General features: G+C 50.1%; 1 protein-coding gene across 3 annotated transcripts; it reads right to left on the bottom strand.

The window, feature by feature from the left end:
• Nucleotides 1–9: 9 nt before the first annotated feature.
• On the bottom strand, nucleotides 10–27,849 carry Hic2 (HIC ZBTB transcriptional repressor 2). Of its 3 annotated transcripts, none has more exons than XM_076942538.1 (3): nucleotides 27,655–27,849; nucleotides 8,445–8,542; nucleotides 10–6,222 (listed from the first exon to the last, which is right to left on the bottom strand). In XM_076942538.1, exons 2-3 carry the CDS (start codon nucleotides 8,468–8,470, stop codon nucleotides 4,359–4,361), a joined length of 1,890 nt encoding a protein of 629 aa, XP_076798653.1. In that variant the 5' UTR covers nucleotides 8,471–8,542; nucleotides 27,655–27,849; the 3' UTR covers nucleotides 10–4,358. The 3 variants fall into 3 exon arrangements, with proteins under 3 accessions (XP_076798653.1, XP_034371356.1, XP_076798652.1); XM_034515465.2 differs by lacking the exon at nucleotides 27,655–27,849 and adding an exon at nucleotides 27,163–27,318; XM_076942537.1 differs by lacking the exon at nucleotides 27,655–27,849 and adding an exon at nucleotides 18,144–18,237.
• Nucleotides 27,850–27,928: the final 79 nt, after the last annotated feature.

Here is a 27,928-nt window from a genome sequence, read left to right as displayed (position 1 = left end):
CCACACCAGTTTTCAATCAAGCTTTTAATGAAAAGATCATAAAATAACAGTTTCTCATCACTGTACATTAAGACTGCACGCTTTTGAATGGAGAGATTAGTCATGGCTAAATCACTCTAACATCGGACAGCTGCAAAGCTGCAGCTCTGACCTGAACGCATCCATCCAAACTCTTTAGGGAAGTAAACTCAAATCAATGTGATGAGTGGCAATAGGGTGACCAGTACAGGAGTGCGATCCTAGCATCCCTCCCCTGCTCAGGGAAGGGCATAGAGGATGTCGTGATCCCTCTTCCAGTTCCAATTAAATGAAACAGATATACCCCATCCCTCCTGAGGTATTTGCAAATGGGATGGATAGAGCCCAACCTGGGGCTCCTGAAGGAAATGAGTGATGGGTGGGTACAGGGGGTTCCTCTCAGCACCTGGCCCCATGGGGCCCCACCAAGTGGAGGGGCGGACCCTGGGAACTCTCCCTGCCCCAAGTGAGGTCTGTTATGCAGCATCTTTGAGGTCAATAAATTACAGCAATAAATAGCAAGGTGAGGTAGGGGGAGGGGTCCCTGGTAGAAAGTAAGGTGACTGGAGCTGCAGGCATCCGAGGAAGGGGGTCCTGGGCAGCACGGTTCCACAGCTCCCACCCTTTCCTGGGTTGGAATGTCAGACTGAGGTCGGGCCCCTCTCTATCCCTCATCCCTGGCATCCATTTCATAGGTTCAGTAACATTGGCCCCATCGTGACTGGGTAAAGGAAGACCTTGGTCCCTTTAGTAGAGCACAGCAGGGCCTTGAGAGGCCGCCCATTCTTTACAGGCCTTGCCCTCGGCTGCTTCTGCCTCCGTTCATAGCGCTTGCTCCTGCTCCCTGAGCCCTGCCCTCCCGGCTGCCCAGGGTTTCCCCTACTCAGGAAGGCAGCAGTCTGCCTGCTGACTGCCTGGCAGATCGCACTCCTGCACAAGGACCTGAGGTCCAGTGAATACTGATAGTGTGGGCAACAGGTGGGGACCCGGCTCCCCTCAGTGTTGATGGACGGAAAACACACTTCCTGGGCCACATGAGGTCAGGAGTCACAGCTGAGGTGTATGGCTATACTGCAAGTCTGAGATTCTTATAAGTCCATAAGTTCATCTTTTCTTTTTTGCAACCTTGGAAGAGCCCTTGCAGTAGCTCGGTCTGGTAGGAGTGGGCACTGGCAGAGCCGGGCCTGCTCCACCAGTTTGCCCTAAGTCTGAGAAATAAATACATTCATCACTGCACAAACATTGATACAAAAACAACACTGTTGAGAGTGTTTGCACCATCTGTTAGTAAGGACCAGACTCAAGTCAGACCCTTTTGCTGCCCAGGGTAGGCTGTGTGCATGACGGAGTCCACTGAGCGTCATAAAGCTACCTGCTTTTTGGCTTGAGTGACTCTCACAGTAACACAAGGCTCATGGGCAGGGCCAATGTCCACCCTCTGGGTTCAGCTAGGAAGCCTGCAGGCTGGTCAGCTTGGTGCATGCTCTTTGGTGGCAGCTGAGCTTGAAGAGGCCCCAAAAAATGGGAATGAGGGCTCAGGTGAAGCTGGGGGACTTCTAGTCCTCACCCAGCTCCCAGGGCTGCCTCTGCCCTTGCGCTGCTCAAGGGTCGACTCAGAAGGACCCAGGTGGGAGGGAAGAGTTTCCCTGGGCCTGATGTTATAGCTGCTGAGGTCTGAAACTGTATAAGTTTATGTAAACAATGAGATAAATATATTAGTATTTTTTTCTGAGCCCACTGAGGTTCCATACTCATTCAAAATGTGCTTTGGTTTAAAAAATAGGTTTTGTGAATTTGGGTATGAGCTTTTTTTTTTCTTTTGATTTTTTTTTAACTTTTTTTTTTCCTACACGACATCTGCTATTTTCTGTTTCCTGTTCCTCCAAAACATTCAGGAATTAAATGACTAAAACAGAGAACTGTACGCGGCCTTGGCCTCCTGTGGCCTGATTTCCATGAGGCTCTTAGCATCTCCATACACACAGACACACAGAGACACAATCACAAGCATGCACCAGTGGAAACAAAACAGAGAATAATCCAAGTGTGGATCCACCATCCCAACAACCTTTAAGTTTTAAATAGGAAACTAGTGTTCTGCTTTCTCATTAAAATACAGAAAAGGCTTGGTACAACACTAAGGTGGCACAATACTCTGTTGCACAGACATGCTCCCAGTCCCTGAATTTCTGCAGATGAGGGTGCCCACAGCCTGGGAGGCCACACAGGGTCCCCATGCATACACACCTTGTGTCCTAGGTCTTAAATATGGGTGGGTGGGTGGGTGGGACGCAGAGGCTAGCATGCCCTGCCACTTCCCTGGATAGAAGGTGCCCTGGTCTGCATTCAGATCTCAGTCAGAGAACTAAGATTCCAGGCAGGGGCTGATGGAGAGCTGGCTCAGTACAAGGGAACCATGTGGAAGCCTGGCCAGGCACCCTCACTTCCATACCCAACACCCTCTGGGTACTGAACTCAGGCTCCAGAGTCTCTGAGGGGTGAAGACAGGCAAGGGATGACTCTGAAATTTTTTGGTCTGAAGTAAAAATCAAAAGGAAAATGAGAAACCATGAAGCAACATGACGATGAGGCCTATAGGCCAGTTCTGTGGCTCATGTGGGGCAGAGCATAGACAATCTTGGTCTTGCCTTGCTCCCTGCAAGAGCCCATGCAAACATCTGAGGCTGGCTGATACACCCATGTAAGGGTTAGTTAGCTTGACCCTGTACTAAGTCAGTATAGGTAGGGGTCAACCGTTACCTCTGGCTCTGAAGTAGGTTACCAGACATACCTGAGCTCAGAAGGGAACAGAATGGGTGGGTTCACTTCCATCTGACCCTGGCTCATAAAAGGGAGCTGCTCCCTCCTCATGGCTTCTGTTACTCAGATGCCCAGCACCTGCCTCCCCCACTGCATCCCTTGAGCAGCAGACATCCCTTCAGAGAACACAAGGGGCTCGGGCCAGCCCAAGCCCAGGTTACTCCCACTACAGAAAAACAAAAGCAAGTGGCTAAGCCTCAACTATACTGGGTATTGAATTCAAGAGGTAGAAAAGGTCAGAAGGCTCTCCACCATGTTCAGTGAGCAAGGGAGTGAGGCATCTGTGCGTGAGACAGACAGACAGACAGACAGACAGACACACACACACACTCCACCATGTTCAGTGAGCAAGGAAGTGAAGCATCTGTGCATGAGACAGACACACATACACACAGACACACACTCTCTCTCTCTCTCTCTCTCTCTCTCTCTCTCTCTCTCTCACACACACACACACACACACACACACACACACACACACACACACACACACACACACGAGTACCGATGGCTCTGGCACGAATCTAGCCTCCCCTCCACCCTCTGAAACTTCAGACCTTCTAGTTCCAACATCTCAAAAAGATACATGGGGGAAAGGTGTACTTCTCAATAAAAATAAGTACCTCTAACAAGGGACATTCCTTAGAAATTATGGGAAAGCATATTCTCCTGAGGAAGCCCAGGCAGGCAGGGCTCAGGATCAGGGAAGCCTTTGGGCAAGAAGGGCTTCTGGGGCCTTGGAGAGGCAGGTTCAACCATGCCGAAGCACCAGGACTAGGGAAAATGACAGGGAGGGACAGCTGCCCCAGTTACATTCAGTCTGCAGACCCAGGCTCATCCCCAAAGAGGCAGGAGGAAAATATTGTTCATTTTGGTTTTAAAAAAGAATTTTTAAAATCTGTAAAAAAGAAACAGGAACAGCTCAGTAGGAATAACAGCAATACAGGCCCAGAGGGCTCTTTAGTTGCAGAGAGGTAGGCAGCGGGTCACCCTGACTGTTCTAGTGCCAGCTAGCAGTTGCCACCCCAGCTCAAAGAGAAAGGAACTGCCACCCAGCACCAGCATCCCAACACCAGAGTCACACTGCACCGCAGACACAAGCACACATGCACACACACAGTCGAGGTCCCTGCCAGCTAGGTCTGCTCCAGGCACCACTTTTGGCCACGGGAAGCCCTGTGGCCCAGCCCAACCTGCAGGAAAGGGACCAACCAGGTCCCACTGGCACCCACATGATGGACCCCACCGGCTCTTCGGCAGCTCCTTCAGGGAGCTGGAAAGCCTAGCAGGACTGGGGAGGTAGAATAGTTGCCAGCACCACATGCATAGGGCTAGACTGGTCAGCTTCTCTCCTCTTGGCTTCCCTTGGTACACTGTTGATTAAAGCTCTGGGAGTGAGGAGGCTGGGCCAGAGGGGCTGCCAGGAGCCTCATGTCAGACTTTGGGGCTCAACCCTCCCACCATGCTTCCGTGGGTTCCCAAGTGGCAAGTCTGTAGAGGGCTCCCGCGGTCTTTGGCTCCTAGGGAGGGGAGGTGTGCATGCGAAGGTGGCTGATGAGGTTGCGCTGCTGGGTGAACTTGCCCCCACAGAGCTGGCACTCATAGGGCTTCTCACCTGAGTGCACGCGCATGTGCTCTGTGAGGCGGTACTGGCGGGTGAAACGCATGCCGCACTCGTCACAGGCGAAGGGCTTCAGGCCCAGGTGGCTTCGCATGTGGCGTGTCATGGTGCCTCGCTGTGTGAACATCTTTCCACAGATGTTGCAGGGGAACGGACGGGTCAGCCAGTGTGTCTTCTCATGTTGCCGCAGCGTGGCTGGGTCCTTGTAGGTCTTCTCACAAACTGAGCACTTGAAAGGTCGAGGCTCGGCTGCATAGGCTGCACTGGGTGTTGACAGGTCCTCAGCCTCCTCCTCTGCACCCCCACTGCCCGTCTCATAAGCCCCTTCTTCCTTGATGAATAACTCCTCCTCTGTGTGTGTCTCCACGTGAGCGTTGAGCTGCTCGGAGCTGGGGAAGCCCTTGGCGCAGGGGATGCACACATAAAGGTTGTCCCCATATGACACCGTCTCGAAGCCTTCCTGCCGGTACACATAGTGGGCGCCAGTGTGGCCGCTGCCCCCCTCGCTCCCACTCTGCCCACTGTCCTCACTCCCGTCTTTGCCGTTCTCCTCCTCCTCCTTGCAGGGGTATGATGACTCCCCATATGATGCACTGGGGCCACTTCCACCAGCACTGCTAGCCAGAACGCCATTGGGAACCCTGTCCCCAGGCCCCTCACCTTCTTCTCCTGGGCAGGAACCCTTAGACCCCGTTTCTCTCCGATCATAGGGGGAGCCAGCTACAGGCTCCTTTTTGTTCCAATCTTTTTTGCGGGCTGAATGACGGAGGCTCTTGCGAGGCTGCCCACCCTGTCCTTCCAGCAGACTCGGGTGGTTTTCCTCGGGCCCTTCCACGTCCATGGGCTCATCAGGAGTGGCCCCCAGCTCAACAAATGAGGCACTACTGCCGACAGGCAGGGCGGAGGTCGAAGTGGGTGCGGGTGACTCTCGCTGGCTGTCACTCAGCTGGGCTGGGTCCTCAGGAATAAGGTGGGGGCCAGGGGTTGTAGGAGGTAAGGGTGGGCTCTTCTTGGACAGGTCCAAACCCAGCTCCTGCTCACAGCCCCCACTGCTCCCGTTGGTGCTGGTGTTGCAGCCCCCCAAGCCCACCTCCCCACCAGCTGGGCCCCCTAAGCCCAGGCTGTGTGTGCTCTCCTGGGTAGAGCCGCCCAGAAAAAGCTCATCATCTGAGCCTTTGGCCTGAGGGAGCTCCTGGGGAGCAGGGTGTCCTTTACGCCCATCTACAAGCCCTGGATATCCAGCCTGGATGACAGAGCCTGTGGACAGTCGCTGACTGCGGGTTGGTCGCCCCATGCCAGCAGTACCCACTCGTCCAGGGCCAAAGGGCTTGCCAGATCGCTTCAGTTTGCGGCGGCAGAGGGCTGCCAGCTCAGGCAGCTGGAGGTAGCTGGCAGCAGTGAGCAGAGTGCTGAAGTTTGGCTCAGATGGCTGGTCACTGGACGGCTGGTCACTGGGTGGCTGGTCACTGGGCAGCAGCCTGCCCGTGTAGATGAAGTCCAGGATCTGCTGGAACACAGTGGAGCTGACCATGTCTGTGTCTAGGTTGATGAGGTTATCATGAAGGACCAGGGACTTGAAGTAGATGCTGCTAGCAGCCAGGACGTTCTTGTGGGCCCGGAAGATGGAGTTCTCCACCATGATGATGACGTCACACAGGAAGCCCTTAGCCCTCTGCTGATTCAGCTGTAGCAGGAGCTGTTTTGAATGGCTGGGAAGCTCCATGTCTGGCCCCACGTCCCTGTGCCCTGCCCACGGGCACCACCTGTGGGCAAGAACAGGCAGGATAGTTAACCTGCAACCTGCATGAAGGCCTGGCACAGGGTATGCACTAAGCCCACCTGATTCCACCCTCCTGAGGCACAGTGTATAGGACAGATTTCACTATGTATAAGAAAGAGCGTGTCCTCTCATCCCCTGCCATCCACTCACATGGAAAAACAGGTCATGACAAATACAAGCAAAACATGAGGTTTATAAGCTGGGCAGAGAGGGCTTCATGGCTAAGAGCACTTGTTGCTCTTTGGAGCCGTCTGTAATGCCGACTCCCAGGAATCTGATGCCCTCTTCTCACCGCTGCAGCATCAGGCACTCAAGCACTTATATACACACAGGCAAAACACTCACATACATAAAATAAATCTAGAAGTGGTAATGGGCTTTGAATTTTCCTTTGTTACTCCCTCAGTTAGGAAAGAAGTCATTCACAGGTCAGGGGTCACAAGGAGAACCTACAAAAATGACTGGCAGGTGGCTATGGAGGTTGGAGAGCAAATTCCCCTGTAACACAGTAGGTCCATAGTATAGGCTGGCCAGTTCTGCCTAGGCTTGAAACCTTGGTGTGTCTCTGTCTGTCTGTCTGTCTCTCTCTCTCTCTCTTTTAGTTTCCTTAAACTAAAAGGTTAAAATTTAAAAGAAAAAAGGTACAAAAAAAACAAAAAAAAAAAAAAAAAAAAAAAACCCACCCAACCAAACCCAACCAAAACCCAAAAAAAAAACTATGAGCCAAACCAAATTCCTTTGCTAGACTCTGGCCCACAATGTTTGCTCTGCCCTGGGATACCTTTCAACCCTCAGGCAGCCAAGACATCCTCATTTGCTGACTCCTGGTCCTGACCCAGTTACTGTACCCTCTCTCCCGTAACTGCTGGACCCTTACAGGCTCACCACCATCTAGGCATAAGGGACACTTGGCCCTGCCCAGGCCTGTGAACCTCGTGAGCCCTGCGCCCTCTCTAGGAAGGACCGTTTGCCATCTGGAGCCTGCAGAAGGCAGCATGCTGGTCCTTCCAGACAAGCTACATGGACTCTAGTTGCAGTGAGTAAGTAATGAACACACAGATGCCTCTGGTCTTCCAAGGAATCCATCAGCAGAGCAACAGTGTGTCCAGGTGGGAAGCAAGCGTGCGCTGTGCAGCGGAGGAAGACACTCCAAAGAGCTCTCCAGGAGAACAAGGGGAGCGAAGTGCCAGAAGTAGCCCTCAGCTGCACACCTGACTCCACACGGCCACACCAGTGCCGAGACACCCAAAGTCTCCGAGGCCACAGCCATGGAGACACAGCTGCCAGCTCTGCAGCATCAGGGCCCACAGCACAAGTCTGGGGGCTGCGGAAGCTTACATTAATTACACAGAGAACTATGGGCCTCCAACTCAGGGTCCAATTCTTTCTTTGAGACAGGATCTTCCTCTGGAGCCCTACCTGGTCTGGAATTTGAGGTGTAGACCAAGCTGGCCTCGACTCAAAAAAAAAAAAAAAAAAAATCACCCTTCCTCTACCTCCCAAGCACCAGTATTAAAGGAATGTCCTATGTATACCATGCTTGGCTTCCAAGTAGCTGAACAAGTCTGAAGCTCACTACCACCCCAGATGTCCTGCCTTATCCCCGAAATGCTCTAGTCCTGTCTTCTTCCAGGTGGGCCTGCTATGCCATCTCTCCCCTCCCTTGAAAAAAGTTCTCTTCAGCCCAACATCTGCCCTGTTCAGAGAAAAAAACTAACAATTGAGCACACTGTGAGTCAACAGAAATGTTACAGGAATGCTAACACTAGGCCCCACAGAAAACACCTGCCGAGGGAGGGATCTGCCCGCCCCTTGCCCACAACAGCTGAAGCACATCAGTGGGATACTGAGAGGCTGGAGACGATAAAAACCAAGCCTTCTCTACATGCTAGGTAGAAACAAAGAGCCTAAGGTATGATTTCCACACCATGCCCTGTGTATCAGCCCCAGGGCAATGGCAGTGCCAAGCTCTGCCAGCAGTAATACCTGGTACCTCAGGCTTAGCAAGAGAAATAGAAGAAAAGCTGCACGTGCCCAAGGCCTGGGCCACACGTCCCCCCACATGCTGCTCCCCGGGCGGCACCGTGCACACACAGCAACCTGAACTCTGAGGGCAAGGACACAATGTACACTGCAAAGCTGTAAGAGGCCCAGAAAGCCCCAAAGACTGGAAACCATTGGTGATTCTTCCTCTCCCAGGCCTACCGGAGTGCCAGGGGCCCAGAAACCATGTGAGCAGCAGCCGGCGGGGGTGGCCTCCTTGAGCGCACAGACTTCCTGAGGGTGCATCAAAGCCTGATTACCTGGAGAAAAGAAGGCAGGCATCAGTGAGGGAAAGAGGTACAAGGAGGGTCTCTACTCCCAAAGAGGTCTACGAACACCTGTGGCGACAAAGCAAGAGGAAAAAAAAATGACACTCCCTGCCCCCGCAACCCCCCAAGAGAGACCTTGTATCAGGTATGAGCAGCTGGGTGGCATTGTGTAGATTCTAAATCACACTGTACAAGTCCCTTGCCTTCAATCCCAGCACTCCCAGAGGCAGGTTGGTATCTGTAAATTCCAGGCCAGCCTGCTCTATGTAAGAGGGCTCCTGTCTCAAAGAAAGAGGGGGGGGGGGGAGAGAAAGGGAAGGAAGGGAAGGAAAGAAAGAAAGAAAGAAAGAAAGAAAGAAAGAAAGAGAGAGAGAGAGAGAAAGAGAGGGAGGGAGGGAGGGAGGGAGGGAGGGAGGGAGGGAGGGAGGGAAAGAGAGAAAGGAATGAAGGAAGGAAGGAAGGAAGGGAGGGAGGGAGGTGGAGAGAGAGAGAGAGATAGAGAGAGAGAGAGAGAGAGAGAAAAAACTCTGGGGGGCCATCTTGGGAGGCTAAAGGCCAGACACAGCTGGCTGTCAGGAGGCTAGGGGAAGGCTGGCCATATTTACATAACAAAAGGTCAAACCCCAGAGCCACTTGTGGAAGGGCTATTTATAAGAGCCAATCTGACTCCGCGGCCTCCTTCCCCTTCTTTCCTTGGCAAGAGGACTCTTGGGTCTACAGGCTCAACCTAGCACAAAAGCCAACAGCAGCCCCAGGTGAGGGGCACTCCCAACCACCACCACTTTGGGTTCTACAGGAGGAATCTTGAGGTTCTGGATCCCTGTACTCCATACAAACAGCAGCCTGGTCTCCCCAGGAACAAGCAGGAGTAAGAGGAACCTGCAGCAGCCAGGAACCCATCTCTGACAGCCCTTCCCCCACACCATCCCTAGGGCCAGAGGACAGGTCCTTCAGGAATGTGACCAGACCTGGGGTATAGACCTTAGACTGAGAGGCCTCAGTCCTTGGCTTCAGGCTCAGCTGTCTCTCCAGCCCTAAAAGCAGCTCCCATTTCAGAGTGGGCTCATCATCCCAGAGGTCACAGAACAAAGAACCAGCTCTGGAGCTCCAAGTTTCATGAGCTGGTCACCCACCGGAGAGGGCAATGGACAGAAGAAAAGCCAACAAAACTGGCAAGATGAACCACTGAGCCATGAACCCCATCTTAGCCAGTCAGACACCTCAGCCTAAACCAGCCTTCTGCCACGGCACTTGCCAAATCCTGATCTCTGTGAGTTCAAGATGGAAGAAGTAAACATCAAGTTCTACAAAAGGCACAACTGACACAAATCAGTGCAGGCTTGCACGGGCCACACGGCAACACAGACTCTTGTCACTCCTGGCTCCTCTCTGACTGGGGGAACACTATTGGTTTCTCCAGAGTCAGTCAAAGCCCCAACCCAGCACAGTTCTTCAGGGCCTCCCTCCTTTCCCCCATGTACCCCCAATCTCAATATTCACTCACCCCACTTCCCTGCCTAAACACAGCATTCAAGTGGCTAATGAATATAACAGATGATGGTCTGGGCTTCCCACTGTCTCTGTGCCATCTCCTGATCCTCAAAATGGAACTTCATTGGGGGAATGACCTACCCATAATCCTGCTGGAAAGGCTAGTGTCTAGGAAGCCTCAAAGACTAGTGAAGAAGGCCCCTCTTTTCCCTACAATGGGACAGGACAGCATTATTATGGCCCAGCCTTAAGACTTGAGAAAAGTTTTAAGATAAAAGTGATTCTTGCTTAAGTAGAAAACTGAGAAAGTCTCAACTCTACTCCTTTCAAAAGCCGCAGATCAGCCTACATACCCACCTTTCCTAATGCCACAGTCTCCAAAGGCTCACGCTCAGTACTTGTCTGGCTATGGAGCCTCCTGTGACTCCCTTTGCACACAAGGCTGCTAGCCAAGCTTCTAGAACAAGAGGACTAGAAGGCCCACACAGTGAGGCCCAGACTCAGGGTGTGGTTTCAAGCCACATGATACTCCTCACCCTTCTACTCAATGCCTGATCCCCTAGGGCAGGAATGAACCCTCCTGGAGGCATCCTAGGGCACCTGGACTGGAATTCCTCTGCTCAACACCCAGCTAGGAGGCCTGGTGAAAAGGGAAAAGGCCAGGAAAGGGGGCCATCCCACTCAGACCTCTTGAGAACCTTCTCATCCTGCCTTCCCCCTGGCAACTACGGACTCTGCCAGAGTATGCATTTGTAGAAGGCCTGGCAGACTGAAAAAGCTCCTGCCTGGCTCACCCCAAGGAGTTTCATCATCCTGAGTGTGCCCCTACCAGGTGAGAGGGCTAGGCTGAGACAGGAACACTACTGATGAACAAGTCATAACCGCCAGGCACTTTCCATATCCCAGAGACGTAAGCACACCCGACTAATGTCAGAGAGGACCCCAGACATTTTACTACTGTCCTCAATGTGAGGACAGTTGTTCACTTCCCATATGGTAATCTCATATTCCACGTGGTTCACCCCAAACCTGGACTGTCTGAAAGAGACTAAGCAACTGAGAATCTAGAAGATTCCCAATGCCCAGAGCAGGGCCTAACTACGAGCAGACATAGTCACAAACTTAAGATTCCATTTAACCCCGCCCCTCTCCTGGACTCCTCCACGAAAGCCTATCCATCCTGGCCTTCCACTATAGTCCATACAAGTCTCATCTGCCCAAGTAAGATAGGTCTTCCAGGGATGGGGCTGTGCAGTGACTGAACAGGTCTGAGCAGGTCTGGTCTCACTAAAAGCAGCCACAGGCTTATGAGGACCATTATCTCTACCTCCAGCTGCAGATAAGTTCTTGGGGGTTAAGCAACTTGCCCACAGTAAAGAAAGTACGTAAGTAACAGAATGAGGGTCTAAAACCTGACTTGGGAGGGGCTGTGGTTAACTTTCCTCTCTCATAAAGGTCCTCTAGCTACAGACCTGCTTGGGAGAGCTAGGGCTCCTTCCCCTCCTACCCCTAGAGGCCTCAAAGCCTAGGTCACTGGTAGGGTGCTTTCCTGCCTTGTGTAAGGCCCTGTGTTCAAATCCAGCATCACAAAATGACACTTCTGCACCACCTGTCTGCTCCAGTGCTCTAACTACTCACTGTAAGGGCACAGGTCTATCACCTCCGCCAGGAGGAAAAAGTGAGCTGCCATCTAGCCAGCATTAGGGACTAGGCAGGGCTTGCTGCTTCTCTAAGAATATCCCTAGCCAGGTGTGGTGACCCCATGCCCTTTAGGCTTGGGCTTGGTAACGGGTGGAGCTCATTGCTTTGGGCAAACCCTGCCAAATTATGTAGCCCAGATCTGGATGCTAGCCAGCCACTCCTGGCTCTCTCCCAAACCATCCTCTTGGAAAGCAAAAGGCACTTAAATGCCAAGAGCCCAGCCCTCCTCTCGCCACAGTTTCTATGAAAAGCAATTCTCAGGTTCTACTAAGGTGATGTAATCAGAGAGCAGGACTGGCCACCTCCTCCTTTTCTAACTCTAAGAGCAGCTCTACAGCACACAGAAGAGAATGAACGCACTCTAAGCTTTTCCCAGTCTATGCTGAAATGTTTGAGGGCCCTATTAGAGGCAATGCACACTGGTCAGAGAAGAGGCATGAGTGACTGGAAGAGAAGAGGCTTGGGCTGGGGAGATGGCTCAGCACGTGCAGCAATGCTTGACCAACTGAGTTTTATAGGTGGGACCCACGTGGCAGTACAACAATGACTGCTACAGAAACTGCCCTCTCATTTACAAATGTACTGTGCACACTTCTGCACAGGCACAGAAAAAAAAAACACACACACACACACATAGTCTCACCATGCAGACATGGCTGTCCTAGAACCATGTTAACCATTTAACCAGACTGGCCTCAAACTACGAGACCCATCCGCCTGCTTCTGATTCCCAAGTGCTGGGATTAAAGTCACCACTACCACCACTGGTTAAACACATTTTTAAACACAGAAAGAGAAGAGGCTCTGCAGGCTAGGGAGTGCAGCTCACTGGTACAGGACATGCCTAACATGAAAGAAGCTGTGGGTTCCATCTCTAACACTAAAACAAAAGTAAAGTAACTATGCAAGGGAGGACACGCAGAGACAGCACGATGAAAGTAGGTAGAATTCCACAGGCAAGGAGTTGAAAGGGCACCAGGAAACCTGGGCCACCCAGCTGGACAGGCTATCACGACCATCCCATCTGCCTAAGGACATCCTTCAACTGAGATAACTGAATCCCAGAAGGAGGTGTATGTCACAGCTGAGTCACTAGGCAGTCACATAGCCCAAAGCTCTGGGAGACAAGACTCCAACTTCCCTAAAACCAACAAAGTATTAAATCAAGTAGGAGCTCAAGACGTACTATAAAATACCTCTGACTTTATCTTCCACTTTATAAACACAGCTTTCTATGTAGGCGTCTTCCCAAGACAGAGCTGCTTCATTCACTGGTAAAAGCTGAGGTGAGACCAGGCACGGCAGCATATGCCTACAGATCTAGCCCTGAGTGTCTGAAGCATCAGCACAAATCTGAGGTAAGTCTGTACTACAAAGTAAAAGCCTGTCTCAAAGACACCAAAGCAAGCAGGTACCCCAAACCTACACTGCCCATGATTGTTACACACTTGAGGTGGTCTACTGCATGAGAATGGGAATGGTGGCACATGCACCTGGATCTCTATAGTTTCAAGGCCAGTCTGGTCAAAATAGTGAGTTCCAGGACAGCCAGGGCTACATAAGAGACCTTGTTTCGGATGGATGGATGGATGGATGGATGGATGGATGGATGGATAAAAATTTTTGGTTTGGTTTGGTGGTATTTTTTTGTCAGAGACAAGGTTTCTTTTCTGTATAGCCCTGGCTGTCCTGGAATTTGTTTTGTAGACCAGACTGGCCTTGAACTCAAGAGATTTGCCTGCCTCTACCTTCTGAATGCTGGAGTGAAAGACGTGCCACCAATGGCAAACGTTATCTTACATGAATGGGAATTTTGCTGCATGTATGTCTGTGCAGTGCAAGAATGCCTGGTGCCCACAGAGACCATATGAGAATGTTAGCTTTCCCTGGAGCTATAGTTACAGATATGAACTGCCATGTGGGTCCTGGGAATGGAACCCAAGTTCTTTGGAAAAGCAACCAGTGCTCTTAACTTCTGACCCATAATGATGGAATTTAATTAAGCAAACAAGGAATAAGGACTACTTCCCAGGATCAAAAGAAAATGGTGATTTTTAAATGTGCTTGTGTCTAATATGTGCACAAACATATAATAAAAAGCAAAATAAATCTAGGAGCTGGAGAGATGGCTCAGGGATTCAGAGCACTTGTTTTTATAGAGGATCCAGTTTCAACTCCCAGAACCCTTATGGTGAGTTACAACCATTTCCAATTCCAGGCAATCTAATGCTCCCTTTCTGTCCTATGTAGGCACCAATTACAACACGGTGCACATACATACTTGAAAGCAAAACACTCATTAAAGATAAAATAAATCAATCTTAAAAAAAAAAAAAAAAAAAAACCTGGTCTTGGTGATATAAGCCTTAGAAGTAAACAGAGAGCTGGACATATAAATCTTCAATACACTCTAGGTTACAATTCCCATTCCCACCAAAATAACAAAAAGCACATTTTGGAAAGATTTAGCTTTGATTGAGGGGATTTAGGGACAGAAGGTAAAATGAACAGGGGCTTTCTCTTCCTGGAGCAACACAGCCCAACTGTGAAAGATGGGCTGCCAGACAGGCAAGACCGTGAGGCAGCACATCCACAACGTCAGCTCCACTTACTCCAGTCTCTGGAGTGCGACAAGCACTGCTGCGGCCAGCTGTGTGAACAGAAGACAAACCAACTCAAATAAGCCAGATGCAAGGAAAGGCCAGCCCACAACACCCATGAGTGGCAACTCCTATAGGACAAGAATGAGCCTCAAAGAAATGGACATGCCCAGAAGCTGGGGTGAAGGGTTGCTTCTTATGTGACACAGGAAGAACTTCAATTGCAGTAGGCTTTCCACTATTAATGCTACTGTAATACACAACTCGCATCATCTGACTACACCATTGTAATAATATCCTAACTTTCTACAAAAGCTGAGACTACTCTGCATAAAAATCCCAAAACAGTTCCACATTGAGAACCCAGTGCAGGTATCTCAACATTACTCAACTCTATTAACAATGGGGGTAGGGGGTTAAAAGATTCTGGTCCAACAAGAGACCATACAGAAAGCATCACCCTGCCCTAAGGAAAAGCCAGACTGTCATATATGTGGAGAACAGGTATACCTAACTTTACAGGTTTCCTATTCCTAAGATCCAGTCTAAGTAGTCACGAGATCCAAGGTTCCATCCCAAGCCTAGCAAACAAGAGGCAGCAAAATGACCTCAGCAGCTAAAGTTGCTTTGTGACTTCAATGGAACCCACATGGGAGAAAGAACTACCTTCGCAAACTGGCCTCTCAGCTTCTCCATGCCAGGGTACACATATACACATATACAATAAATATACTTTTAATTTAAAAAAGGAAAAAAATTAACCCATGTCTAAAAACACCCTCCCCTAAGGCCTCCGCACAAAAAACGTATAGAGCATTGAATCCCTCCCCCCTCTGATTTTGAATACAATCCATCCTGTTATCTTTCTCAAATATACATCAAGTCACTCTCCCATTGCCACTTTCATTAAAGTTCAAGCTTAGCCTAGATTCAACTCTTCCCTGAGGGGTGCTAAGCCCACCTCATCCTTCCAAACTACCGTAAGAAAGCCACAGGCCAAGCCTCCAACCAGTGACCCTTTCCCCTTGATCCCTTCATCTTCCTTCTGATCCTCACCTAACACCAGCATGTGCTGAGGTACTTCTGTCTAGTCGCCTCTCCTCCTGTCCACCCTAGTCCCATTGATCAGCGCTCGGTTAAGAAGAATGTCAGAGGGCTGGAGAGATGGCCCAGTGGTTAAGAGCACTGACTGCTCTTCCAGAGGTCCTGAGTTCAATTCCCAGCAACCACATGGTGGCTCACATCCATCTGTAATGGGATCTGATGCCCTCTTCTTCATGAAGACAGTAACAGTGTGCTCACATAGAGAAGAAAAGAAAAGAAAAGAAAGATGAATGTCAGAATATTCTTTGGGATGTTTTGGGGGTTTGCTTTGTTTTGTTTTTTGTTTTTTTGTTTTTTGAGACATGGTCTCATAAAGCCCAGGCTGACAGCAAATTCTTGATTCTCCTGCCTCCCCTCCTAGGTGCTGGGATTACAGGAATGTGCCACACATAGCTCTTGCCTTTTTTTGTTGTTGTTGTTAAGTGCAGGATCACTACTGCACAGCTCAGGCTGGACCTGAACTGAAGATCCTACTTTAGCATCCCAAATAGATGAGATTACAGACATCCACCACAGGGCTTTGCTGAAGCCAGTTCTTCTAGACATTACACCACCAAGAAATCCCATGAGTTAATAAGGCTGCTTATCTTATCCAACGTGGGGGGGGGGGGTGGGAGGGAAGAGAGAGAGAGAGAGAGAGAGAGAGAGAGAGAGAGAGAGAGAGAGAAACATGGAGCTCTACTCCCTCCACAGCTGTTTACCTTATTTGAGACTGGGTCTCACTGAGATCTAGACCTCAGTGTTAGGTATCCAGTATCCTGCCTCCCCAGGACTAGGATCATAAGCACACGCCACTATGTCCAGCTTCTTACATGTATGCTAAACAGCTGTACAACTGCATGTCTAGCACTTTGCCAAGTGAGTGATCTTCTTAGCAAGTGTTCAGCCCACCATCATGGACACGAGTTTTCCAAAATCATAATATTCACTTGAATACTCAAATGTACCACAGGTAACCAGTATTTTCTATAGGGTAAGGCTCCCTGGTTCATAAGTAAGTTTGTCTCCCACTACAAACACATGCAGGCCTGTCCTGGCCCCAATCTTGCACTCAAGTCTTCTACAGAAGAGCCTCGTGTGTTCTTCCCACTGACCACTCTGAATATTCAAAGATGTGCATCTGGTAATGGAAATTTACACTCAGTCTTGGGACTGTCTCCTTGGGCATAAGAGAGACTGAACCTCTGTTCTAGCTAACAAGAGAACAAACACTAAGAACATGTGCAACAGACAACCTTAAACAGTGGCTGGGACCAAGTGTGGTGATACACATATTTAATCCCATTGTTCTGGAGGAAGAAGGAAGAGGCAGGTTGATCTCTGTGCATTCGTTCTAGGCCAGTCTGGTCTACAGAGTGAGTTCCAGTACAACCAGGACTACAGACTACATAATAAGATTCTGTCTCAAAAAACAAAAGGGGTTCTGGGGACATAGGTCAGCTGGTAAAGTACTTGTCTAGCACGCAGGAAGCCCTGGGTTAAATCCCCAGTACCAAATAAACCAGGCATTATAGTGCATGCTTGTAATCCTTACACTTGGAAGATACAGGAGGATCAAAAGTTCAAGGAACTATACTAAATTCTAAACTAGTCTGAGTTACTTCAGTCCCTGCCCCACCCTACCACAAAACCCCTAAAGCAAAAATCAGTAATGTCTAAATATTATAAAAGGGACCAAAATCTACAAACAATCCTGTGAGAATGGTGACATACAGTCTTCAGTATTCTTTCTTGTTTTTTGATGTTTGTTTTGGTTTTTTTGAGACAGGGTTCTTTGGGTAGCCCTGGCTGTCCTGGAACTCACTGTGTAGACCAGGCTGGCCTCAGACTCAGAGATCCGCCTGCCTCTGCCTCCCAAGTGCTGGGATTAAAAAGGCATGTGCCACCACAGCCCAGTTAGTAGCAATTTTAAAATAAATGAATGAAAGGACTGTTTGAAATGGCATCCATGAATAACAGGTCTGGGGCTGTGGATACAAGGAAGAGACCTGTGGGGGAAGGGCGCTACCAGGAAGCAGGATGTGGATGAGCATGCTGCCTGCTGGGGGCATGAAGTCAAAGTCCCCTTCTACCCAAAGAACACTAAGCAAGCAGTGCTGCTCTTATCAGCGTCCATACATGCATGGAATGTGGGACTTTGGAAACAATCCTCTCCCCTCAGCCAGTATGGGGGCTGCCTCAGGCTCACACCTGGCCTTCTGGAGTTTAGGTTGATTTATCACAGCCAAAGGGCAACCCAAGCCCAGTGCCTGATTACCTGGAGGCACTTTGAGAAGGCCTGAAAACAGTGGCTTTGTTTCTCCCATCCTTGCTCCAGCCCCTGTGCTCATCTACTGAAAGGCTCACCCTGCACTGTTGCTCACCCAGCAACAGTGGCAGTGACTGAGAACATCACATTGCCCAGACTGAAAAATTTCTAGAAGGGAAAACTGTAAGTAAGCTCTGAGGTACGGTATTGGCTGTCCCTAAAGCCCCCTCCTGGAGTTAGTTGTTCAGCAAAGGCACCATGAAACAGAGACCAGAAATCCCAGAAGGGGCTGCTATTAAAGTTAACTAGTCCAGGGAGCCCTTTACTGTCTTCTAGTCCCTGGGGTGAGGGAACCCTTCAGCTTTGAGCATCATTTCCAATTACACTTGAACTGAAACCCTCAGCCACAGCCCACCTTGTAAAAGTGCTTGCTGTTAAGCCTACATACCTGAGTTAGATCCTGAAACCCATAGTGAAAAGAACCAACTTCCTCAAGTTGTTCTCTGACCTCCATATATGCAGCACCCTTCCCCCTAAAAAATCAAAAGCAATTTTAAAAAGAAAACCTCATTTGTAGGTCAACACAATGACTTATCAGGTAAAGGAGTATGCTATCAAACCCAAGTTTGATTCCCACAACCATAAGATAGAAGGAGAAAGCCAAATCCCATAGGTGGCTCTGACCCACACACTCGTCATACATTAACACACATAAAGTAATTTAAGAGGAAAATATAGGCAACAACCTGAGTCCAATCCTGGGGACCCACACAGAAAGACGACTCGGCTCCTATAAGCTCCCTCTGAGTCCCACTTGCATGCTATAGAAATACACCAACATGCCCATGTCCCCCAGCAAGCTCCCCGCAAGCACACAAAACTTAAAAACAAAAATGTCAAAGAAAACCTCAGGGGGCAGGGCTGGAGAGATGGCTCAGTGGTTAAGAGCACTGACTGCCCATCCAGAGGTCCTGAGTTCAATTCCCAGAAACCATATGGTGTCTCACAACCATCTGTAATGAGATCTGATGCCCTCTTTCTGGCGTGCCCAAGGACAGCGACAGTGTACTCATATACATAAATAAAACCTTTTAAAGAAAAGAAAACTTCAGGGCAACATGTGGTAGCCCAGCACTACCAGAGGCAGAGGCAGGTGGATGGATCTCTTTGAGTTCCAGGTCAGCAAAGACTATATATTGAGATTCTGTCTCAAAAAAAAAAAAAAAAAAAGGTGGGGGGGTGGTGGTGGTATATGCCTCTAACCACAGCACTTGAGAGGCAGAGATAGGCAGAGCCCTAGACTCAAGACTGAATGAGTTCCAGGACAGCCTGGGGTACACAAGGCCTGTCTTGGAAAAAAAAAAAGGGGGGGGGGGAAGAGGGGGCATGTACAACTGGCAAAAAAAATACAGAGATATCCAGACCCAATGAATACATACATCTATAACAAACTCCTGCACCTAAGCCTCAGGGAACACTGTGCAGAACTGTAGGTGCCAGAGGAATTCTGCTACTGAAAGATACTGTCTCCTAGATGCCTCAAAAAATATGGCTGCCTAAATAGAACACAAATAACACCAACAGACATACTATTGTGGAAGGGAAAAATCTCAGGAAGATCCACTAGTAGACAAAGAACTACAGGGAATTCAGGACTGGGGAAAGAAGGGAGAATTTGTCCCTAGGGATAAGTCACTCACTCCAATTAATTATCTAATTCCAAGTGGTGAGCCCTGAAATCATATACATAAGAGCATGTATATTTACACACATACATATATGCAACAAAGAAACAAAGAGGCTGGGCAGTGGTGGTGCACACCTTTAATCCCAGCACTTGGGAGGCAGAGACGGGCGGATTTCTGAGTTGGAGGCCAGTCTGGTCTACAGAGTGAGTTCCAGGACAGCCAGGGCTACACAGAGAAACCCTGTCTCAAACACACACACACACACACACACACACACACACACACACACACACACGAAGAAAGAAAAGAAAAAGAAACAAAGAGACCATGAATTTAAAAGTGAAGGATGGTGGATGCATGAATGGTATTAGAGGGAAGAAGGGGGGAAACTCTGTAATAATATTTTAGTTTTAAAAATTAAAAGAAAAAACAAGTCAAGGGAGGCCTGAGTCACATAGTAAACTAGTCAACCTGGGCTACATAGTGAGATTCTGTCTCCAGAACAAAAAAAAAATAAAGAGCACCTAAACATTTACAAAGAAAGAGCTGTGCCTGGCACGGTGGTGAATGCCTTTGATTCTAGCTCTGCAGCTCTTGGGAGGTAGAGACAGGCCAAGCTCTGTGAGTTCAAGACCAGCCTGGTCTACATAAGGAGTTCTAGTCAAAGGCAACATAGTGAGATCCTATCTTGAAAAAGGTATTCCAGCCCAGTACCACTCAGAATAAGGTGCCCTCGGACTGTATGCATAGCTCCCACACATGGCTCTCTGCTAGAACTTCCCTGAACACTTCCTGTCTCTGTGACTGTACCATCTCTGAATCATGTGTACAATGGGGACTGATGAAAAAATGATTAGAACTACACAGGATGTTCTGATGATTAAATGCAGGCCTGTCTAATATGCTACTACAATTCTGAGCAAGGGTAAGGGCTTGAAAGAACTGGCCATCCCTCTTCCACCAGCATCTTCCTAGCATTCGGCCAAGAACTCTGAAGCACCGACACCAGTTTCCTACTAAAGGAAAAGCTCGCACTGGGCTGTAGCTTGGGAGTGCTAGTCTAGCAGGCATGGGAGTCCTGATTCCTACCCCAGAAAAAAAATTAGACATGGTGTTACACACATGTATAGGTAAGGGACGTGTGTGCCTTGGGAGTGAAAGTCCCCCCCCCCCCCAACAACAACACATGCATGCATGTACACTAACTAACAGGTTATACTCATAAGACAATTTGTTCAGGTTTGTCTACCAATATGCACACTATAAAAGTCCTCTGCCTGTGTCCCTAGCATCCCTTCACTGCCTGTACCTAGGCTCTCCGTCCTCTGGAAGACCACACTTCCTACCTAGGACACCACCAAGAAGTCTTAACACTTCTGTCACACAATCATTGCGCTAACCCCACAGACCCAAACTGAACACCAGGACCTCCCACTGTTCTGTTCCTGCAGAGGCAGAGACAACCTGAAGCCCTGCCTCTCACACCCCTGCATTGAACCCACACCTTCCCAACCCCTTACTAGTAGCTTCACACATCTTGCCTATACAATGCAGCTCAAAAATAACCTCCAGGACCAAGGTCTCTCCCAGGGACAATGAGGACAAAGAGACTAAAGAAGAGGCAGCTATCCTAATTATGTCACATCTCAGCTGGGGCTAAAGAGGGCTAGTAAGAGAGCCATTACAAACAAAGGTTTGTCAGGTTACAGAGAAGGCCAATGGGAACCTAAGAACACAACCAAGCCAAGGCCAGACAACTATGGAGCACAGGCTACAGGGTGGGTGAGACTGAGTCTTAGGGTACAGAGAAGGAGGCAGCTCCACAGAGAACATTCTAGACCCCTCAGTGCATGCTCAGGCCCTGCTGTTCACCCTTGTTCAGGGTTCCTCTGCTGCTATGTCCATTCATTCAGTGAGTAACTGCTAACCCCACTAGGCCCTCCCAAATAAGTTAACAGTATACCCTACTCAACCTTACTGCTCAATCCTTTGCTTGATTCTGTTATAAACAAAAGATGGTACACCACTTGCTGGGGCAGTGGTTCTTAAACTTAGCCACATACCAGCTTCACTGCCGGAAACACAGGACCTAAGGAGAAACTAAGCTCCCCAGAGGCCTGATAAAGCCCACGGTTTAAGTCAAGCACAACACAAGAAACAGTGCTAGGCTCACAGGCAGCCCAAGTTCACCATCCCATGCAGTATAGATGTTGTGTCCATATAAGGAAAGGCCCCTGAGGTCTCAGGCCCCATCTGTCCTTTCATTCACTTTATGCAGCTTCCAAGCAGCAAGGTGAGAGAGCTCATAGACCAGGAACAGTCATGGGTCCTTCACCTGGAAGAGTCTTCAGCTGGGTTGATGAAAATTTCAATGGGGCTCAAACCTACGCTACATTGAGAATGGGAGTGGTCCCTCCCATCAGCCAAAGCATCTGCCCACCCACAGGCATTGGCCAGTAATAAGGTCTGCTGCCCCACAGCCACACAGAATTGCCTAGCAGCTGTAGTCATGCAGAGCAAACAGCCCTCCCATCCGGACCTGGACCCTTCCGGGAATTCCCATAGGACAGACAGGGCAACCTGGCAAACAGCCCTTTTCCACATCCCATACTTCCCAGTTCACCCACAAGAAGGTTCTGGGGAGGTAGCTCGCCCTCAATCAGGAAACAAGGATCTACACCTATTTCCATCTCACAAGAAACAGGACGGACTTCTGGCCCAGATGCAAGTGGCTGACTCGTGCTGTCTCACCTTGGAGGTTCTAAGATCCTCAGTCCCCTGACTTCAAGCCCAAAACCACGCTTCTTTCCCCTCTATCAAGAATATTTTCATCAGTTATGGTAGTCTTTCTGAAGGTTCCAGGAGTATTATGGGGTCATTCTCCCCACTCACTCCAGCATGCCCTTCCCAGGCCTGCCTTTCCCTCCCCTCCTGGACTGTAGTAGCGTCCGGCCTTCAGAGAATCAAGCTTACTAGGGTTCCCCATCCGCATCTCCCAGAAGGCTGAGACCAGTTATTTCTTAGGGCCCTTCCCAGTTCATTTCCCTAACCCTTAGGCAAGCTTACTCATTCCCCCTCCCTCCCCAGCCACGCACGCACGCGCACAGAAACAATCTGGACAGGCTTGTTTCATAGCTTCCAACAGAAATCCAGTGTGTCTTGGAGTAAAGTCTCTATCATCCCTCCCTGGTCTAAGCTCAAGTATCTACAGACATCATGTAATAAAGGCTCTCATAGGCTCTCAAGTCGAGAGCATTTATCCTCCAATCCCAGCAAGGTATAAACCTCAGTCTCAAGACACTCCTGCTGAACTGAAATGATGCTCCTATCGTTTCATTCTGCCCTAAAAGCAGAGCAGTGGCACACAAGTCCGTGAGTGCCAGAGCCAGCACAATTAGACATGCTGTAAGTTATTTTTAGAAAATGTGGCTGAGTAAATACAAAGTTTGCAAAAGAGTCTCACACATCTGGGGGGCACGCACTTCCCAAGCTTCACAAACCTGCAAGATAATGTTTTCCGTGGTCTCCTAGTCCTTCCTCCTCCATGGCCTTTAGGGGGAGAAGAAAAAAAAATCCTCACCAGGTGGTGGTAGTGAAACCTTTAATCCCAGAGTTCATGGCCAACCTGGTCTACAGAGCAAGTTCCAGGACAGCTAAGGATACACAGAGAAACCTTGGGGGGTGGGGAGGTGGGGATGAGACAAGAGGAGACAAGATAAAAATTAGTCTTCTCAGCTGCCCAAGAAGATACACACTATCCCAACACTCTGGAGGCTGAGGGACGAGCACAAGTCTGAGGCCAGTCTGGGTACACATTAAGACCTTATCTCAAAGAACAAAAACAGGGTTGGCAAGATAGCCCAGTGAGTAAAGCTGCTCGCTGCAAGCCTGACAATGTAAGTCCAGTCTCTAGAACCCACATGTTAGAAGGAGGGCATCAACAGCTCCCTTAATCGGCAAACACACACACACCAAATAAGTGTAATAAAAATAACTATCACTCAGCTCTGCCAACATGGCGTCCACAGCACTCCTCCAACCTACATGGCCCCTCCCACCATGCCTGCCACGCCACCCTCTTCTAATAATTTGCTGTCTTCTCTAGACTGAAGGGTGGAAGACAACACAGGTGTACACTCAAGCTATCTCTATCTTAGACATGGGTAGTAAAGTGGGCATCATCACTGCCCACGGCTACATGCAGAGTGAACCACAGAACTAGGCACACTGCAGGCTTCCAACCAAGTCCACTCACCCTGCCCCAAACTGACTTGCAGGGGACCCTGTTTAACCAGGTTCCACAGAACTGATTACTTGCAAGAAGGACCACTTCTTCTCAGTTCAGGCCCTGCTAGAGATCAGGTTCAGGAGGCAGAGGCCTTCAATCCCAGCCTATGAACAGGGATGGAGTCAAACTGACCCCAAAGGTCAACAGACCAACCAAAATAGCAGAGACAGGCGCTCCCTAGGTAAACTGAACTTTATTCCTTCTCGCACCTCTACATCTCCAAAACTGGTCCCTTTTCAGGAGCTGCTAAGAAGGTATCTCTTTGCTCTTCTGTGAAAGCCACATTCACAAGCATCTTATTTTATTCCTGAAGGCCTTTCTCTTAATCACAGAGCTCAAAATCTATATTAAAATATCTCAGGAACCTGGTACAGTGGGGCACCCCTTTAATCTCAGCACTCAGAACACAGAGGCAGGTAGATCTCTGAGTTCCTTGTCTATCTAGTGAGTTCCAAGACAGCCAGGGCTAGAAAGACTCTGTCTCAGAAACAAAACAGCAAGGGATTTATGGGAGGGAGGTGGATGTCTGTACCTTCTGGGCCAGTCAGAGCTGAGAGACCTTGTTTCCTTATTTTCGTTGAGGTTTTAACTTTATGCACCCAGACCACAGGAGTGCCTAGTGCCTTGGGAGGGGAGAAGACACCAGGTTCCCTAAGACTGGGCTTACAGATGGTTGTGAACCACCTGGGTCTTCTGAAAGAGCAGCCAGTACTCTTAACCCCACCTCTCCAACCCTTTGTTTCTTATTTAAAAATAAACAATAAACCAAAACCCCCGAACAGTGGTGGCACACACCTTTAACCTCAGCACTTGTCAGGCAAAGGCAGGCCATGCTTTGAGTTCCAAGACAGTCAGAGCTACACAGTGAGGCCCTGTCTTGACAGACAAACAAATAAAGCTGATCATAGTGGCACCTATCATTAATCCCAGCCAAGGTACAGAGTGAGACCCTCTTTCTTGGGCCAGAGAAATGGCTCAGTGGGCAAAAGTATTTGTCAACTAGCTTTACGACATCTTTGATCCCCAGAATCCACATGGTGGAAGAAGAGAACCAACACTCCTGCAAGCTGTTCCTCAGCTCTAGCTGAGTGCTGCCCATCTACACACACATACATACATACATACATACATACACACATACATACACACACACATACATACATACACACATACATACATGCACAGACATACGACTAAAGAAATGCAGTGTCATCTCTTAACAAACTCCAGCTCAGCTTAAAGGGGAGAAGAGTAGTTCATGTCCCTAAGCTCACCCTTCAAGCCTGACCTTGACAAGCAATAAGAACTCATACGAAGACTGCACAGCATTCCCTACAGCTCAATAATGCAAAACCCTGTCGCTCTCCATCTACAACAGCTGACTCCAGGAGGATCAGAGACTGTGCTTATTAACAAAATGAGAAATCTGATCTGTGGAAAGAAAACACTGTGTGAGGATTAATCTAGAATTGCAGCTTGTGGAAGAGGCTAGGCTGCTGGCCAAGACCAGGAAGTGAGGAAGGAATCCTGCCTACCTGTCCTCAGAGCAGGTACTTGTAGCAGAACAGGACACACCGCCCCTGCCCTGCCTGCACCTCTTCTCCTTCTAGCAATTACAGCAAATCATTTTGGTTCTGTTTTAAAGACAGGGCTCCCTCAAGCTTCTTCTTCCTACGATCAGAGGAAGATATTTTCTTTTCAGGAATCGCTCATAAAAGCTCAGTGACTAATGTACAAGTCCCAACAACTGGCAGGAAAACACTGCAGGAAGAAATTCTGGGCACACAGCCGAACTCGAACAGCCAGACAAGCTGGTCAACAAGCACTCTCAACACCTTACAACTAACCTGCAGAAAGCCAGGAGCCAAAGCAGAAAGCTGAGTGAACAGCGCTGCTTCCACTCCCAGCAAGCGGGTGGGCAATGCAAAGACTCTGCACAGCTTTCCCCAAGTCTACTCTGTAAGTCTCAGAGGTTTCCATTTAAAAAATATATAACTGCACAGGACAGAAAGATCACCTGCAGGCACAAGACTTCTTGCAAAAACCTAAGTCCGAAGGACTGGCCACACATTTGTCTCTAGAGGCCAGCCTGAGGCTGGACCATCTGCTGTATTTCAGACTACTCCAGAAGCTCTGCTCCACCCAGCATACTTTTTCTCCTTGAGACAGAGCTACAGAGTGGTTACACAGACTACGATCCTAAAAATGTCTGCTTGAAAGCCAGGGATTCCAGATACAGGCAGATAACAGAAGAGGGGCTAGGCCAGTAGGAATCAGAAGCAATAATCGTGGCATCCCTGTAGGGTTTGCCTCCATCCCGCCAACCTTTGTCCTAGATTGGAAATCCCAAGTTCAGCCTAGAAGATAAACCCCTCCACTACCTGCCCGATCTCCCGGTCCTACGAGCAAAAGACCCCAGAAACAGTCCAGTCACAGGATTCCTATAGGCAAGGATCCGCCCCTCCCCCAACGCCACATATGTCAGTGGGGGTGGCCTCTCAGTGTTACACCCCTCCTGCTGTTTGGAAGTGAGGGGCCTGAAACACAGCTTTCCAAATGTGCCTGACAATTATAACTAGAAGAGACACTGTGAAGAGAGGGATACAACACATAAGTAAATGACTTCTAAATCTCTCCGGCCAGCCAAGATCAGCACTGAACTCTCGTCTCAAGGTAGTCCAAAACTGTTCTGGGTGCGGCCGCTGGGAGTATTATCTGGTCTCAATCACTCCAAGTACCTTAAGTCACTGCCCCCCAGGGAGAAGTATTTTCCCCTAGCACTCACACCCAGGCCTGTGTGCATACGGCCCATTCTGGAAGATAAACAGAGAATGACAAGCTAGGGCCCCTCAACTCACTCCCTGAGCCAGCCAGTCCCTTCCTTTGCCACCCGACCCCCTCCCCCCAAGCCCATCTCTCTTCCTGCCAGGCGGCTGCCTACAGCAAAGGTCTGGGGGCAGGGCAGAAAGCCCACCCAGCCACGGAGCCATGCCCCCTAAGCCCTACCCTGTCCCTGACACGGCCAGTCTCCCAGCCAGGAAAGGGCACTAAAGGAAAAGGACCGCGGACCAGACACACAAGCGCAGTTCTGGAAACCCTAAAGTGTTCCAGCGAGGGGCAGCCGCAGGCGTACAGCCGTTTGCATAATGGGAGAACGCCCGCCTGTCAGGCAGCATAGCTCGCCCGACGCCGTTCGGATTAGATTGCTAATGAAAAGGCACAAAGAGCCGGCGCCCGCTACCCCGTCGACCCCCGCTCCACAGACTCGCGCCCCAGGACTAGAGCGGCCCTGGGGGCTTTGTGCCCGGAGTCCCATGCCGGCCGCAATCCGCCGGGCACCTGAACCACAAAGCCCCCGCCCGTCCAGGGTCCCGCGTGCGCCTCGGTTCAGGACTAGGGGCCGTGCGCGCGCTCCGTCCCACGCGCGCCCACGCCCCCCTCTCCGGGGGCGCGCCCAGCCCGCGCCTCCTTCACTCGAGGACGCCGCTTACCTCATGTGCCTGCCAGCGGCCCCTCGTCTTGGGCGCCCGACCTGCGCTGCACGCGCCCGCCCTGTCCGCCCTCCGCCAGCCCCGCTCGGCTCCCCGCCCAGCGCGCCGAGCGCCGCTCACAGCCGCCCGCTCCGCGCCATCTTGGAAGCTTGTGACGTCAGCTCCACCCGCTCACCCCTGACCCACATCTGAATGGGCGAGCGACGGGGCGGACCTGGAGGCGGACCCTCGTGGGGGCGGAACCCTGAGGCTGGGCGGGGCCGACGAGGGGTCTGAGTCCAGCGATGGGCCAGTTGCTGCTGGATAGCGTAATGGGGGAGGGGTGCACGGGAGGACGCCAGAGCCCCGACTGAGACGCCCACGGGATCCAGACCCAGGCGCCAGAGCTAGACGGCAACCTCACTTCAAAATACTTGACGAGCAACACTCCGCGGAACAAGGACCCTGTTCTTTACCACAGGTCTATGACCAGCCCTCAAACGGAAGACTTACCCGTTTTGAGCCTGACCCGGACCCTTCAGAACCCCCAACACCATCACCACCAACCCGGTCAGGTGGCCTGCGCTCTCCTCTTCCGCCCGTCTGCGTCCCTTGATCTTCAACTACTCAGAGTACCCCAGTCTATAAAGTTTAGCCCCCAAAGGCTGCTTGCTCCACTGTCTGGGCTGCAGAAAGGCCTGCGTGGTTCTGATTTTAAAGGAGAAGGGAGGCCTGGGAGTCCTAACCCCAGACTCCTCCTAGGACCCTTACGTCCACTCTCGCGAAG

The sequence above is a fragment of the Arvicanthis niloticus genome, chromosome 12 (assembly GCF_011762505.2).
Source record: "Arvicanthis niloticus isolate mArvNil1 chromosome 12, mArvNil1.pat.X, whole genome shotgun sequence".
Classification (NCBI taxonomy): Eukaryota; Metazoa; Chordata; class Mammalia; order Rodentia; family Muridae; genus Arvicanthis; species Arvicanthis niloticus.
This window is presented reverse-complemented; position numbering and strand designations above follow the sequence as displayed.

What these genes read in the sequence shown, in the direction of transcription:
- Hic2 (XM_076942538.1), bottom strand. Translation starts at nt 8,470, where the DNA reads ATGGTTTCTGGGCCCCTGGCACTCCG. An exon ending in TCTGGGCCCCTGGCACTCCG is followed by an intron (nt 6,223 to 8,444) that starts GTAGGCCTGGGA and finishes TCTTGCCCACAG; the next exon opens with GTGGTGCCCGTGGGCAGGGC.